Source organism: Perca fluviatilis, chromosome 4, assembly GCF_010015445.1.
Source record: "Perca fluviatilis chromosome 4, GENO_Pfluv_1.0, whole genome shotgun sequence".
In the NCBI taxonomy this organism is placed as follows: Eukaryota; Metazoa; Chordata; class Actinopteri; order Perciformes; family Percidae; genus Perca; species Perca fluviatilis.
In genome coordinates this window covers 17,442,350-17,458,834 of record NC_053115.1, presented here as the reverse complement: position 1 = coordinate 17,458,834, position 16,485 = coordinate 17,442,350, and the positions used below count along the sequence as shown (strand labels likewise).

Below are 16,485 nucleotides of genomic sequence, written 5' to 3'. Positions count from 1 at the left end.
CGTTTCCTAGGATGGCTAGGGCATAGTCCTCTGCCTCTGATTGACCCATACACAGTGATTGACTAGTACTCGTTGCCGCCAATCAGAGGCAGAGTAGGGCGGGCAATGCCTTGGCCATCCTAGGAAAATAAATATCGCAAGCCTAGGTAACAAACTAAATGATTTGTTATATACAATAATTACACTTATCTAGTGCAAAATTACATTGCATTTATTTTACTTTATATGTTTGAACCTTTGTTGCCGGCTGTAGATGTTTGTTTGCTGAAGTTTTGTTTTTGTGGTATTTCCCTGTCTTTTTATTGCACTGATCAGGAGTAGCGCTCCTATTTTTTTCTGTACAATGATAAAAGCTTTCTAGATAAACATTTACTGTGGACTTTGGTGAATATAGACAAGTAAGGGACACTTCGATTGTTTAAAAAAAAAATTGTTAATCTAGCTATGATTTCAAACAGGCAAAAATATTTAAACCAAGTCCTCATGTTTGGCTTTCGACACGTTACTGTAAAATATTTTTTAAATAATCGAAGTTGCCCCTGCTTGTCCACAAAGGCCTATAACATTAAATTAGACGTGAAAATAACATGACAGTTCTATCAGCTAACGTTAACATGGTTATTAGCTTGATAGTCATAGTCATATTTTTCCATATACAGTACGTTAGGTGGGAACAGATGATCCGCTGTGGCGACCACTAACAGGATCCGCCGAAAGAACAAGTTATAGCTTGATAATGGTTAATTGATGTAACAGAATGCTAATAGTTTTTTTGTAACAATACCCATTTCGCATAAAACCATCATGAACTAAATATCACAAAGCAAATAAAGAGCTATGACATGTTTTTTAGAGAGGTTTCTTTCTTTAGAGGATTCATATGTACATACAGAAAAATCAGGCACTCTGAGCTGAGCTCGCAGTTTGCAAATAATTACAATGCTTCAATTCTTTAACATTTACAAAAGAAAAAAAAAATACTACGCCCTGAAAAACAGCATATCCAAGTTTAAATATGAATCAACACATTATATTGGAAACACACTGGAGGAGAGCCTTAGAGAGGTCTAGGTTTGGTTATTCATTATCAGCCCACCCACTTAAACTTAATCCAAACTAATCTACAACACATGGTCGCACATACACATGCATTCAGTTCATTCTCCCCTTCCTGTCTGACCCCGAGATAAACAATTACACTGCCCCAGGTCAGCAATAAAAATCTGACTTAAATGAATTACAATTATATATAATTTGCCAAAAACAAAAAACAGCGTTAATATGCTGTACTGAACAAAATCAAAAGGGACTGGTAAAGGAGTTGTTGAATCAAGGGTGTGGGTGTTAATGGCTCTCCCTGAGGAGACATGGTCGAGCGGTTTCACTGGACTGGGATTGAGGGAGGACCTCCTTGGCCTGACCTTGATCCGGAGAAATAAAGGCAGCGCGAGAGCAGCGAGTCCGTCCTCTGCATAGAGGAAAGACCCATCATCACCAGCAGCCATTTTTTAGGTCCTGACCCAAAGGTGTGTGTGTGTGTGTGTGTGTGTAGGCACACAATGTGCATGTATTGTGTTGTGGCATAGACTGTATATAAAGAGTGTTGTAGATGACTGAGGAGTGAGGAGTAAGAAGTGTGTGTGTGTGTGTGTGTGTGTGTGTGTGTGTGTGTGTCCATATTGTTTGATTGCTTGTGATCCGGGTCTGCGTTTATTGCAAATTTCTATTGTGTATCAGTAGAAACAGACAGTGTGAAGAAAAGGCCTGTTGCTCTTCTCCTCAAACTCTTGTATGAGCTCATCCATTTCATCCTCCATGTCCTCAGTGTGCTGGATCTGCAGGGGCGAAGGAGGAGGAAGCACATTAAACAGCCTGAATCCACACAACTCACTTGCATAAACTCAAATCAATCTGCACACCATATTATGAACATATAGCTCCTTTTAGCACTGGTAGCATTTTCATTAGGTGACCGCTGAATCCCCCATTTTGGAAATATACTGGATGGCAGATTAGGTCCACTTAAAGAACAATTTATTCATACTACTGAAGTAGATAGATATACTGTATAGTTTTTCATTATTAAACCACAATGTCATAAATGACATAACAGTGTTTGTTGTACTATGCCCTCAGTGTGCCTGTACAACAGCATTTAAGAATCCCAGTAGGAGACACTTACACATTGACACAGCTCACAGATGAGGAAGGCGCCCAGCGTGGCTTCCTCGTGGTTATCCTGAATGTCTACATTGATAACATGCACAGGCTGTAGAGTCTCCTGCTCTCTTGAATTCAGATCTGGGGAGCAACAACAGATGAAAGCGAAAGAGTGAAGTAAAAAGTAAAAAAATTGGGTCTGCATACAAACATTGTGGGGTATAAATGTCATCATGTAGTATCAAAGCAGTGTTCTTGCAAGGGGCTCTGAATTACGAACTATATCCCTTCAGTGATTATACTATTCATTATGAGAAGCCTTACCCTCCAGCACTTGGTCATAGACTCTCTCTTCACATGTGATGACCAGGTCAAACTTCTCCTTGCAGCTTTGAAAGCGCTCTGGCTTTGATTTGATGCGCTTGTTGCGGTCCAGCATGTGCAGGATGCCATTCTGTGTGTATCTAAAGAGTTGGGAAGTCAAGGAGCACAGCAGGAGCGAGAGACACACTTCAAGGTAATACAACACACCCATCACACTATCAGAGACAGGACTCCAATGCCTGCCAAGACTGTGTGACACAGTCAGATATTCATTTGTCTGAATGAGACTGCATATTTTGTTTGCATTGTGGGGTATACCCTTGAATGGCATCAAGTGTTTGTATTAGACAAACTACAGCACCCTCTAGTGGTGTCTGCAAAAACTACCAAACAAGTGGTCTGGTGAAAAGGAAAAAAAATAATTAAATAGAAGAATGGCATTTCAGGGCTAACAGTAAAATTTGAAACTTATATTGACAAGCAATTCTGAGACTGCCCAGCCAGCATTTGTTGTCCTTAATACATATATTATAATTCCAATACTCCAGGTTTCTAAATTGTAACCAAAGTAGTCCATCTTGCTGTCACTACATGGCCACCCTAAAAGACATTGCCAAATATAGGCTATAAATAAAAAAAGACCAACCACCATGGTGAATTGTCGATAATAGTGGACTATATTTTTAAGAAATCCATGCAAAGTTGCAAGAATACAACAAATACTTTTGTAAGAGGCAGTATGTACATATTCTATTCACAATACATTGGGATTTACAGGGCAGCTAGTTTACAATTTGTAACAGCACCTTTGACATGCAGGAATACAGACAACCTACCGTGGGGTGGCAAAATGTACACCTGCAATACAGTAATATTAGCAGGTAAAAATTTGGTGAAGCACACGTCTACTACTTTTAAGCCTCGACTTTCAAAGGAAGCCTATTTAAAAGAGAGTAACTCAAGAACCCCTTAGACATGCTTAACTTCTAAAAAATATGCCTACATTTAGCCTAGTCTTTAATTAAACAAAGCAATTATCTGAAGAAAAATTGGAGATATTCCAGGAATAAATTAAGCCTTAAAATATACCAACCAAGGGGGCAGGTTTACCTTTAAACTGCTAACTGGCAGTGGAGACATGGATTACTTGAAGTTTATCAATGAATACCAAAAACAAAATACAACTCCGTACTTATTGACAGGAACAATAAAAAACATAATTTTGATTAACTCAAAGTTTGACAGTTTTCAAATGTGCAAAGGTGGTTTTAAGGCTCCAGCTCCAGACATTACAAGCTTTTTGTAATGGGGTCCAAGGATATTTGAGTATCCCGTTTGGTGGCATGTGCATGTATAGTCTCACTAAGGAGGACCAACACAAGTAATTCATCTTCATTTGTTGAACTTACTTTATTAAACTTTGGGATACTATAGTCAATATCTTACTACAAATTTAAGATGAAACTCAGAATGCCAGTTCTTTGAACAGGAAAACTGCCTGTGATGTTTTTGTTAACTTTTGTTAAATGCTCCGCTAGGTTTTTTTCAGTCAGTGTCATGTCTCCACTGTTTTTCTTTGCCAATGGAGTTCTCCAGTGGTTTGATACTTTCGCCTTTTAGTTTTAGTGTAAGAGTTACAGCAATTAACTACTGGAATGTCAGAGAGAGAGAAAAAAAAAAAAAAGACTTACTCAAACTGCAAAAATATCAATTGAGAAAATTAACACTCATATTCAAAACATAGGGAAACTGCACTAGCGAGGAACAACAGTGGTAACATGACCCTTGCAAATACACTCAACATAAGCTAGGGTTTTAGAAGTGAATATAGATTCAAATCTGATGGTCTCCACAAAAACGGATCTTCACCAAATTGCACTTACTGCTGTATTGCAAGGCGTTTTTCCACCCACTGTATATTATAGGTTTAATAACAAAATATATCTAACACATTCTAAAATCCCTGCATGTGATTTACCCATCGGTGCAGTCCCATCTGCTGTGCCGTTCAAACGCCGTCACACTTGCATAAATTCCCCTAAAGATAAATATCTAAACAATACATGTACATACGTCATGTCTACTTATCTGGCTTCCAGTATACAGTATAAACGTGTGTGAGTGCGTTTGGAAAAGTGAGTGAGGAGGGGATACAGTTCCTTGTCCTTGCGGACCAAGTCGTTGTACATCTGTACATATGTCGTTTTGAAGTCATACACATTTGGCTTATCCGGGGCAGGACCGGGTAGCTTCACGTGAGACCCTGTCCCAAATGAACGCACATCAAATCCACGTTTGCTGCAAAGACGAAAAAGGACAAGACAGTAAATTACATACCATTTCTGACATCAACACTAGACAAGAAAACATTACACAAGAGCCAAATGCAGTATCTGCGTCTTTACACGACTTAAGTAAAAGGTACCCTTATGAAGTCAGCAATTGAAATTGCCTTCTCACATACAAGTTATAAACATAATGTATAACATGGTCCTGTTCCATGTCACAGGCTGAATTAGGACACCACTGGACACTAGAGTGCATAGGCCAATTCCACCTTGTCTCCTGCTACATAAGAGATTAACCTTTTCTTAATATAGAATAAACATTAAGAGAAAGTTTTTTTTTTTTAATTTTATTTCAGCTAACCACAAGGCTATCTTGGCCTGTAAATAATTTACTAGACAGAAGTGCACTGCTTCCCAATGACAAAAGAACAGCCATTAGGGAATGAGATCAAGTGTGACATGTCTGACAGTCCCAGAACAGCGCACACCTTTGGTTTACAAATAAATACAGACAACCTTTCTAAATGGTGTGTGAATAAGGGGACTGGTCAGAGCGGCTAAGCCACCCGATGTTGCACAGGCTGCAGTTCCTCCCTTCCGGAATATTCCCTCCAGGGGGGCGCTCTAGTCAGCATGTGGGAGAATTACAAAAAAAAAAAAAAAACCTACTTGGGTCGGCATTTTGAAAACCCTGAATCTGTTTGAAAACTAAATCTGTGTGGATATTTACTTCAGGCAAACGCAAACCTGAAACCTAGTCAGTAATAAGCGTTGAAAGTACGGCATAGCCCCCGTGTGACACTCAAAAGGAGCGAGTCCATTGTTAACTGCGTTGAGGCCTGACGGACTGCCAGCCACCGTGTCGGCTTGACTCGTGACCGGCTCAAGAAACGGCTCGATACCGGGCAGATTTGGTTCACTTCATTGTGGTTTTCCTTTTGCTCTCCTCCCGGCGTCTCATCTTTACCTGAGGATACTGTGCGCTTCCATACTGCGGTTCTGGTTGCTCGAGCACACAACCGCTACACGCAGCGGGTGGCTCGGCATTGCGTCTCTCCGGCTGAAACTAACCGACACAAGCTGTCAGAAACTATACAGAGGTAGTTAGTTTGCTCCCTGAAAAAAAAAAACAAGACAGACCCCTTTCGTTACACTAACTAAGAAAACGTTTCGAGTACAAATGCTGTGCGACTGACTCGCTTTCTTTTGATACAGGAAGTTAAAATGGCGGCGCCCCGTTAGCGACTACGGCTTTATCAAGTGATGTCATTTGAGGGCGGGGTTTTCTACTAGTCATGCTGAAAAATGCACGTAGACGTGACGTCAATAAACAAAAATGTGACTTTCCTTGAAAGACATATGTTTACTAGGCCTACATTAAATTTGGCCATGAGGGCACCCGGGGCATTTTCCAAAAATAGGGGCACACAAATGATACAAATGAGTAAGTAAATAGGCCTAAACAAACCAAAAAATAAGCTCGAGTTGACATCGTGTTTGTGTTAGCAGACAGTGCGTACACGTATTTTTATGATATATTTTTCCTTTTAATTTGTGTTCAATACCAATATTTTTGTGTTTGTATCCATAAATCTAAGGTTCCCCACCATTCATATGGGTAGTACTGCATCTGTACAGTGTAATAGCAGCAACATTGTATTGTTTTACTATATCATATTGTGCTTTACTGTGTACATTCTTCCCACTGGACTTATTTGTTTCATCTGATCTGATGATGCATACCCTGAGGTGACATCATTTTCAAATAAAAACACATTCGATATTGCGATATACTGTTTAACCATCCAAAAAGACATAAACAAAAAAATGCTTAATAATGGGATCAAGCCCCAGTGATTAACCTGCATCAGACACCTAGTGTCTGTTTATACCGATATATTTTTAATTCCTGTCTGTTCTTTATTCTTGTAAATTGTCCAGGGATGTGAGGATGAACACATGCACACGCTTTATCACACACCAGGAGAAAAAAACAGGACAGCTGTAAAGTATTACAAATGACCTCATGGTACTTTATTCACTGACAGCAGGACATAAAGGCATTCTAACTAAAGATGTTTGGCACGGTATTTCGAGATTGTACACCAGATTGTATTGCCTTTCACAAAATGGTACAAATACTGTATGCGGAACCAAAAGCAAAACTAGTTTGATGGTTTAGTCAAGTGGAAAAATGTAATTCAGTTAAGTTTTATTTTCCATTGTCACAGCAAGGACAGGACAAGTCTGGACACTTTCACAGGCTGCACATTTAGCAAAAACTGCTGTTTCTGATGCGCTCAAGCTCAATCAATTTCATTAATTGTATTGCTGTATAAGCAGCCAGCATACAGATTGACAGACTCAATCACAACCTTAAACAAAAACACAACACAGTAAACTACCGTATGATAGTAAATGTACATTAGGTTATCAGTACTTTTGGTTCAGTGCACCCTCGCAGAGGTTGAGAAAGGCATGTACCCACAGTAGTTTGTGCTTCAATTCAGTTGTAACAGCGTGTTTATATCATTATGTGGCTGATTGAAAAATAAGTATTATTGACAGTGAGTGGCTATGATTGTGAGATTAGATATGGTCATCATGGAAGTTAAATGTAAGCCATTTTATTTATTAACAGTGCATCTTGGATTCAGTGTCACATCAGTGATGCGAGTGAGTGCGGTAGGAGTATGTGTGCTGTGTCGTGGGGCTCATGATATTTTCTGTGATGTATGCCACCAGCAAGCAGATGATGACCAGCATCACGCAAATAGCTCCCCCAACCGTTGTCATGGCGATCACAATGTCCTGCATCCCAGATGGCGGCAAGGTAAACTCTACACAGTCCCGCTGGTCTGCTTTCTGAGCTGGATCGAAGCGGGCCAGGGAGCGCAGGCAGATGCGGTAGGGGATGTTCTCATGCAGCTCAATCAGGAGAAAGTCCCTGCAGCCAGATCCGAGATGGACACCAGCACACTCAAATTGAGTATAGCTTCCATTCCACCAGCAGCTTAACTCATAGCCTCCACGCTTGTGTCGTCGGCCACTGAAAGCAGCCTTTGAGCTTTCCTTTCTTGTTAAATTTGTCCCTGGATCCCCATCGCCCTTCTGACCAGCTACAGTCTCTTTTGTCTTTACGTCTCGGCCAGTCATTGTGGATTCTCCCTCATGGGTCCACTGTAACAGTACACTGCCATTGATGAGAATATTTGCCACCAGATTCCTGAAAGACACCACTGTCCTGCAGTCTCCCTTGTGACACTTGTACCCAAACAGTGTGTGTCGAAAACACAGCTGGCCCCCAATACCTCCCTCAATCACTCGGTAGGCACACAGTGGTGACACTCCTTCTTCCCGGCTCCAGTTTGGTGCCCTGCCAGACCTTTCCGTTATCACAGTAGTCATATTGCCTCTGCTGGTGTTGAAAGAGAAGCTATTCACTTGCCCCATTGCCTCTTTTAGCTTATTTGGCCTATTATCGTGGCTGTGATTGCCATTAGAACTGATGTTTGTCGTTTTTAGCCAGTTTTGGGTCCCCAAATGATTCCTGCCTCTAGCCTCTGATGAGGATGTTGTTGTTGATGATGCTGTGCTGCTGCGATGAGATCTGCTGGACCCAGCTGTCTGGTGTAATGTGCAGAGCAGGAGTGCCGATAAGGCGAGCAGTGATGGTCGTTTTTGGCTTTTCATCTCACGTCCTCTCGTCGAATTATTTTCTCTCACAGTGGATCAGATGGGCGATGGTACAAGGCGGGCTGATGTCTGCCATAAGATCAACTCTGCCTCAGTGCACACGACGAAATCCGTGTGAAAAGGGATAGCTCGTCCATGGGCGAGAGGAGCGGGTCTGCATCTGCGAGATGAAGACAGAAAGAACATTTAGGACTAGCCTACCGACATTTAGTCATGCGGATCCATGCCAGTAAGATATTCGAGTGTGACCTTGCATATGATAAGCTTGCAGGATAAAGTTAATAAAGCCTAAACGATGATAAATGCCGTGCAGCTTTCCACTCACAGACATTTAAAAAGAAAACACTTACTTGTTTCGGAGAGGACCCCGGCTATCAGACCATCAGGTTCGCTTTCGCCTTCCTGTCTGGCTTGACGTAAAGGGTTTGATTCCTGCTGTGCGAGAGTGCACGTGGAGGAGCGCGCGCCGCGGTGTGATTGGGAGCGTGGGTGCGTGCACAAAATAGATATTTGTAGTCATCAACAGTCGGTTTGTGAGTCATCATCCTACACAGTGCTTCAGGTCTCTGTCAATAACGGAGAAAACAACCAGGATCCCGACAACGCTGAGGGATGGAGGGTTTTAACCAAAGCATCCCACATGCTGCTTACCTGCAGGTCTGATCGCATCCAGGAAGAGTAGGCTAGCAGATCAGAGCTGCTACATCTACCTGTCCAAAAAAGACAAACACCTACAGACAAACACAAAACCCGTCTCCTAAAAAGTGTCATGTTTCTCTTAATCTTGAATTAGTTTAACTTTTATGATATAGGGTCCCAGAGAGAGACGTACGTGTTTGAAAAAAATATTGCTTAGATAAATAAATCACTTAGCTTTAAGAAATATTTATCTTCTAGGCTATAATCATCAATTTTACTAATTGTTTTGCCAACATGAAAAAATTAACAGAATCAGTCTTTATTCAGATCAAAATGCCTCTTAATATAGAAGCACATCTAACATTTTCTGATTGGACTTTTAAAATACACTTAAATGTTTAATCTTGGTGCCATGTCTCTTTCAGACCTCAGATTTTATTATGCTTGCTGTAAACCAGAGTTGCCGTGGTGCTTTTACAGTTCAAATTCCAAAAACACAATTCGTAGGCCTACTCATATGGTGGTGGTGAAGTTACACTGCAAGAACCAACAAGTTTTGATATAGTTGCATCTGATGCCTCCTCTCACTTTTGGTTGCATGGAATTTAATAGAGTTTACATGCCCAATATATGAATGGTATATTATGTTTTTTTTGGGAAGTGGTAGAAATGGACAAGACAAAGAAATACACTTTATTCTTTAATTTTCACAACAGGGGCGTTATGTACTGTACAATTGCAAGACAGAAGGTTGTTGCTGCTGGTTTTTCCTGGGTTCAAATTATTTTAGTAAATGTGTTGTGTATATATAGAAAGGGGTGAGGATAGTAGCTTGTGTTGTTGTATGGAATTGTAATGGGAAATCATCAGGTCATTTTATTCAGCCCTCTGATGGTGAAAACAGAAACTCTACAGCCTCAAAAGTTAAATTATACCAAGACCTCTCTGGGCCAAACTGTAATTTCTGTTGAATGAAATTATAGCCATATGTTCTCTGTATAAAATCCTCATGAACAAATAGAACCTATAATGATCATAAAAAACAAGTTTAATGTCAAGCACAATGGAAAACATGTATGAGCAATTATTGCCTTGTGCCAAGACAGAAACTTGGCAACTCAGTAAACAATTAGTACCAAGGGAGAGAATGAACAGCTGACTAATAGGAGAAACAAATGCTGCTTCACTGGGACTGACTAAGCTCCACCGGGCCTTTAAAGGTCGAACAGGGTAATTAGTTAAATCCATTGCGTAAATCTGCAGTTTATATTATATCTGATGGTCTGAAAGCTATATTTTCATTTAGCTAAAGTGTTAACATTAAATGAGCAGATTGCTGGTCCTTCATAACATGAATTTCCATATAGTTAAGTGATGATTTAGATTTAACAATTTAATGTTTAATGCAACAGGCTGTTATAAACACAATGAATAACAGCAACCCACACCTGTTGATGCGATTGTTCAAGTCAAGAGGCAGCGTTGCATTTGCAGTTGGTCAGTGATGTGGAAAGAAAACACGAAAATGCTTGCCTTCTGCATGTGCACTCAGAGCATCAACATATTAGGTTAAATTGACCTTGAGCCTGGTCAGCAAAGATGAAACCTTCTGTGTGACAAATCTATTTGTTTGTCTGTGTGCATATATAAAATGCCATGAGGAGCATCAGCAGCGGTAGTGGTGCACGTGAAGCCCTGATGTTTACACACATTTGCTTGTCAACAAGAAAAAGCTAACTATGTCGCCATGCAAAGGGTAATGCCATGTCAGAGGTCCTCACTTTAGATGCTATTTTGTTTGGGCTCTTGGTCTTTTCTGGCATCCTGGGAAACATCCTGGTCATCCATGTGGTGAGTTGAAATGGAGAATAGTATTTGTTGATTGAGCTGAATGTTCAGGGTAGGATTATTCTCAGTCTGTCTTGCTTCTACTCTCAGGTGTTTCAGTCAGTTGTTGAGACTCCGTCTCGGAGACTCCCTCCCTCTGACACAATTTTGGTGCACCTGTCACTGGCCAACCTGCTGACCTCTCTTTTCTGCACAGTACCTATCTTTGTGTCAGACCTGGGCTTGGATGTGTCTCTGTCTCCAGGCTGGTGCCGAATCTTCATGCTGCTGTGGGTGTGGTGGCGAGGTGTGGGCTGTTGGATGACTTTAGCACTTAGCGTCTTCCACTACACCACCCTGAAGCGACAGTACATTGCCTTTGGACCTCTCACACAGCAGAGGGAGCGGCGGCGGGTCTGGATCGTTCTGGGGCTTGTGTGGGGGGCAAACCTGGCCATCTCAACTCCAGCTCTGGTATATAGCACTCATGTTCAGGGCAACACCACTGTGGAGCTGATGGTGATCAGCTGCACCACTAGGCCTCTCCTGGGCTGCGTCTGGGAGTTCCCCTCCAACCAACAGGGCTCAGCCTTCGCCTCCTCTTCGCTTGCAATTAATGAGGTGTTGCCACTGGTGCTGATGGTTTGCACCAATTTAGCCACACTTCCTCTGGCAAAACACATCCGAGCTGTTACCTCAGGGGCAGAGTCAGGAGGAATCCATGGGGAGCTGGACAAACACGTGTCCACTGAACGCAAAGCAGCTCATGTAATCATGTCGCTGGTGTTGCTCTTCGTGGTCTGCTGGGCGTTACAGGTTGCTGCAGTGACGTACTACAACTATGATAGGGGACAACACGCTACAGGGTTACTGACTGTGGCTCAATTCTCTGCTTCGCTGTTTGTAGGATTCAGTCCCATGGTGGTGGCCCTGGGACATGGCAAGCTAAGGAGGAGAATCATGAGTATGATCCTGATGTGGTTTAAAGTTCTTAAATGTCACAGGGAAGACACTGAAGAAGTGGGTAAATCCCCAAAGACTAAAAGAAAGAAAGGGAAACTAACTGTTTTTAGTGTTCAAAAAGAGATGAAGGTCATAAAAGTGAAGGACAAAGTTAAAGCAAACAAATGATGGAAAGTGTGACTGCACTGATACTAAAGTACGGAAAAAATACTAAAATGTATACCCAAATTAGCACGGATGCATCATCCATTTGAATCCAGAGGCACCATACTGCATGTTTCCTCTGGACAGAACTGTTTATTTATGCTTATTTTGAGATATGTCAAGCCATTTAATGCAAGTCAAACTGAAACACAGTATGTTATAATTCAGAAATCATTACAGTGCAATCAAGCAGGTGATTTGATTTTGTTTTATTGTTGAAACAATTCCATCCAATCCAATGTAACATTGATTCTTTGTTGTTTCTTTTGAACTGAGAATATCCTATTCTAATCCTTTGAGTTTAAGATAGCATCACATCCAATGTATCAATAGGCTTCACAAGCCTACAATAAAAACTTTCCAAGTGAACGCTTCCAAATAAAATGTAGCCGCTAATTGAAGTGCTTTGGTAGATTTTTTTATTTTTTTTTATTTTGACTATTTGTTTAGACTGTTAAACAAAGCCATCACATCATCTGTCAGCCCTGTCTACATATTGAATAAATGGGGCAATGTTGCACAAATCCTTGGAACCTTAATTACTTTTTAGCACTTTGTCTCTCTATTGAGTCCATCAGTCCAACTCCAGTCACGCATATGCAAATGTAGAGATTTAGAAACATCACATATTGATACCTTTAACCATGAACCTCCTTTAAATGTTTTTTTTTTTAGGGAAGTTGATGCAAATAGCAGTTTATGATTAGCAGTATTGTGTAAGCTGCACAGGTGTCTGTCTGTCAGTGAGCAAAGAGCAAAGACTTGATGAAAGCACGCAGATGCCGGTGGCCAACTGCCAGAATAACAGGTGACATGGCAATGAAGGTAGTGTTGGAAAAACGAGCAATGACCAGAAGAAACTCCACAGATGATCCACGGTTGTAGTTGAAATAGTTGACAGAAATAATGCTGGTTCCCCAGGATGCAATGAAGAGCATTATGAGAGCGAGAATCACCTGGAGAAACACACAAAGCAAAGAATGGGAGAGAGATGAAACTGATCAAATATTCTCAAATTGACTCATTACATTACATTACATGTCATTTAGCTGATTTTAATCTTGAAGATACAATATCCAAACAGCAAGAATTGTGAATAGCTTTAAATAAGCCAAGCTACAAAGAGCCATGTGAAAGTGCAACTGGAAGTTATTATTTTTTTGTTTCTCCATAAAAATTGAAACAATTGATGGTTCCATAAATTAATTCTCAGGTCTGCTGTAGATTTAACATTTTCATTTACATATCCACAGCTCATCTACGTGATAAACATGGCTTCAGTGAGCTCTTCACAACCACAAAGCCTCCCCCTTCCACCCTCCTCTTCCTCACCTTTGCTGCTCGTCTCTCAGCAGGCACCCGTTTTATTAAAGGTGCATCCTTTCCCGAACTCTGTGTCCTGCCATAGGTGTAGAGAGTGAAAAAGGAGCCCAGGTTGGTAAAGACCATAAGTATTATGGGAATTGCTTCATTAATGATAATAGATGTGGTGGCATAGGCCAGGCCATGGAGGCTGGAGGGAAATTTCCACACACAGCCCAGCAGGGGGCGAGTTGTGCTGCTCACCAGCATCAGGGTCTGAGAGAAGAAGAGGAAGAGAGATGAGTGGGGCTGGAGGAAAGATGGTGGAACATACACGTTTAGCCATTAAGGAAGAGGAATTCTATCCATAGACAAGGGACAACGATGACACAAATATTTTATTGCTGATCTGTTTGAAGTAAAGCATAAATGCAGGCCTCTTGCTTCAGATGAATACACTGTGGTATTGCTAGTCTACGTTAGACCGATTTCAGTACTTTCTGTACCACTTATAAAGGGAGAGATTGATGCTTGGTATTATTAATAAACTAAACTAAACTATCCACAAACTAAACTTTTTTGAAGCGTAACCCCATTTGGTCTACATCAAATCTTTGTTGTTTAAGTAATTTTACTTTTTTACTTTTACTTTTTTTACTTACTACTATTTTCCTTATCACAAAACATTTCTAAACTTTAAAGGACTATACCAGTGTTTTAACACCAAACTCCTTTACAATGTTACATTTTTACACATGCTATACAGACAGACATAATAGTTTAGTTTAACATCAAGTCTGCACTATTTTTTGTCTGTGTGGTAATGCAGCTTACTTTTGTAGTCAGCATTACATTACATTTCTAAGGTAATGTCATGATAATGTAACTCTAACAAAAATAAATGCAAAGTTGTTAATAACTGGGATGGGTCACACAATGAAAGCAAAGTTGATTTTCATCCCGTACAGAAATGAATGGAACCAGCCTCGAACATGCACATTTCGTAGCATGGTGTGCAAAATGAGCTGTGATGTGTAGATTACATGATTTGTAGAAAATAGGCTGAAACATTAAAAACCACAGGTGTGGTCCTTTAACTTAAAATAATGTAGCCTCCTGTTGCAGCAAACTCTCACCTCTGTGCTGTTAATGCTCCCACTAGTGGAAAATATATGAGCAGGAATGGAGTAAATAAAGTTGAGAAACCAGATGAGTGCCAGACTCAGAAGTAATGTCTTAGGAATGCCCCGGCACGCAATAGTAGGAGCCACACGCCTTAGTGTCCGGAAGTGGAACACACTGAGGAAGAGCGTTGACCAAACATTGACCGATCGCAGCCACACCCAGACACCCATGAAGTACTGACACCACCCTTTGGATAAGTAAATCTGTAAAAGAAAAGAACGATGCATATTCACAAATTTTGAACTTTTCCAGACTAATATCCTGTACTCACACTTATCTCCCGCACACACAAAGAGGTCTTTTTCACCAACCTTACTGAAATATAACTAAGTTTTCAGTAGGGGAATCGATACACTTGAGTATCACAATATTTTATTTTGCAATACTGTATCGATTTTCAAAAACACAATATAGATTTATTTAAATTTTTAATTTTTAATTAAGTTTACGTGCAAAAATATTCATGTAAGACAGTGGTTCACGTTTATGTTGTGTTTAAACCCCCTACCGCTAGATGGCTATGCTGAGACGCACCACTAGTGTCCTTGCCTAGCGGTGCCTAGCAGTGCCTGACTTTTTGCTAGAAGATAACAGTGTAGCTATGGCTGAACTTCGGCCTACTTTAGCATATAAACTAGCTCACTAAGAACCTGTGAACCACAATCCCAAACTGGCAGTTTGATTTTCTGTGCACTGAATTGTTTACCTAAAGTAAACTTCTTTGACTTTTATGCACATCCTGTCTTTTTTTAAATATTAGTTTTTCTAAAATTATACTTAAAAAAAATCCCAATATATCGCCTTACGCACAGTATCGAAATATATTGCAATATATTGAATCGTGACCCATGTATCGTGATACGTATCGTATCGCCAGATTCTTGCCAATACACAGCCCTAGTTTTCAGTTATGGTTTGTTGTGGCAAACACAAACTTCAAATTCAAAGTAATAAAGTCCCTGACAAAGCAGAAGGATATGGCTTTTTCTAATGTTTAAAATGCAGATCATTGACGTTAGATCTGACAATACGAGTAATTTTGTGCTGCTAAACCTAGTCCACACATTTGAAGTGAAAATATATTAGTGGGATGTCTAAGTTTGACTCTGATCCAAATCTTACCCTATCATTATCAGAGTGATTATTTTGTACAAAAACATAATAGCCTAACCCCTGCCCCCTAAAAAAGAAAAGAAAAAAAGAACGATGAGCCGAAAAGGAACTGAACCATAAGATCTGGCTCCCTTCAAAGGGCCGTAATTCCCATCATTAGTGCAAAAGAAGTCAAATCAACATACCATTTGAAACAACTAAATTGTGACTCACTGTCAATCTTAAAAACTATTAATCTTAAATACCACATACCTTGACTCCCGTGTCTGATATGACAAGCAGCGTGTTCCTTATCAGAGACACAAGCAGGTTCGACAGTGTCATGTTAATGATAATGATGTCCGAGGTACGTCCCACACCACGGTCCATTATTACACTCTTACCAATCACCACAATAACGGTGGCATTACCCAGGATCCCCAGCATCACCAGGATTATGTATAAGGCATTTTGCACAGGGGACGCAGAGACAGGAAGTCCCATCCCCACAAGCTTGGTGTCTCCAGCCTCCTTTATAGGGTTGTTCTAACAGCTGGAGTAAAGTCTTAAAGCATGTTCCATCTTCATTTTAATGTATGTCAGATGAATACAAATCAGCTTTCTTCATCCAGCATGTTGCCAACATATTATGCACCTCACCCCACTGGTAGCTTCTGGATCTTTGCAGGTGCAGTCACTGACCTATAGGACATTACCTAATGGGGCTAATGAAAGAAGTTTATATACTGTGTGGGTCATCACAACAAAAAACTGACAGCAGAGTTGTCTTTGTGCTCCAATCTGA

General features: G+C 40.6%; 4 protein-coding genes across 4 annotated transcripts; 1 reads left to right on the top strand and 3 right to left on the bottom strand.

The window, feature by feature from the left end:
- Nucleotides 1-843: 843 nt before the first annotated feature.
- Nucleotides 844-6,013, bottom strand: ssu72 (SSU72 homolog, RNA polymerase II CTD phosphatase). Its single transcript, XM_039798155.1, has 5 exons — nt 5,740-6,013; nt 4,639-4,782; nt 2,485-2,624; nt 2,183-2,301; nt 844-1,835 (listed from the first exon to the last, which is right to left on the bottom strand). The coding sequence occupies exons 1-5, from the start codon at nt 5,817-5,819 to the stop codon at nt 1,734-1,736; spliced, it is 585 nt and encodes a 194-aa protein (XP_039654089.1). The 5' UTR covers nt 5,820-6,013; the 3' UTR covers nt 844-1,733.
- Nucleotides 6,014-6,777: 764 nt separating this feature from the next.
- On the bottom strand, nt 6,778-9,107 carry fndc10 (fibronectin type III domain containing 10). The gene is made up of 2 exons (XM_039798135.1): nt 8,819-9,107; nt 6,778-8,628 (listed from the first exon to the last, which is right to left on the bottom strand). The coding sequence occupies exon 2, from the start codon at nt 8,463-8,465 to the stop codon at nt 7,437-7,439; it is 1,029 nt and encodes a 342-aa protein (XP_039654069.1). The 5' UTR covers nt 8,466-8,628; nt 8,819-9,107; the 3' UTR covers nt 6,778-7,436.
- A 1,595-nt stretch (nt 9,108-10,702) lies between these two features.
- On the top strand, nt 10,703-12,573 carry LOC120557613 (olfactory receptor class A-like protein 4). Its single transcript, XM_039798133.1, has 2 exons — nt 10,703-10,958; nt 11,046-12,573. Exons 1-2 carry the CDS (start codon nt 10,872-10,874, stop codon nt 12,063-12,065), a joined length of 1,107 nt encoding a protein of 368 aa, XP_039654067.1. The 5' UTR covers nt 10,703-10,871; the 3' UTR covers nt 12,066-12,573.
- Nucleotides 12,574-12,841: 268 nt separating this feature from the next.
- Nucleotides 12,842-16,184, bottom strand: LOC120557619 (olfactory receptor class A-like protein 4). Its single transcript, XM_039798140.1, has 4 exons — nt 15,954-16,184; nt 14,540-14,791; nt 13,434-13,679; nt 12,842-13,057 (listed from the first exon to the last, which is right to left on the bottom strand). Exons 1-4 carry the CDS (start codon nt 16,182-16,184, stop codon nt 12,842-12,844), a joined length of 945 nt encoding a protein of 314 aa, XP_039654074.1.
- Between the last annotated feature and the right edge of the window lie 301 nt (nt 16,185-16,485).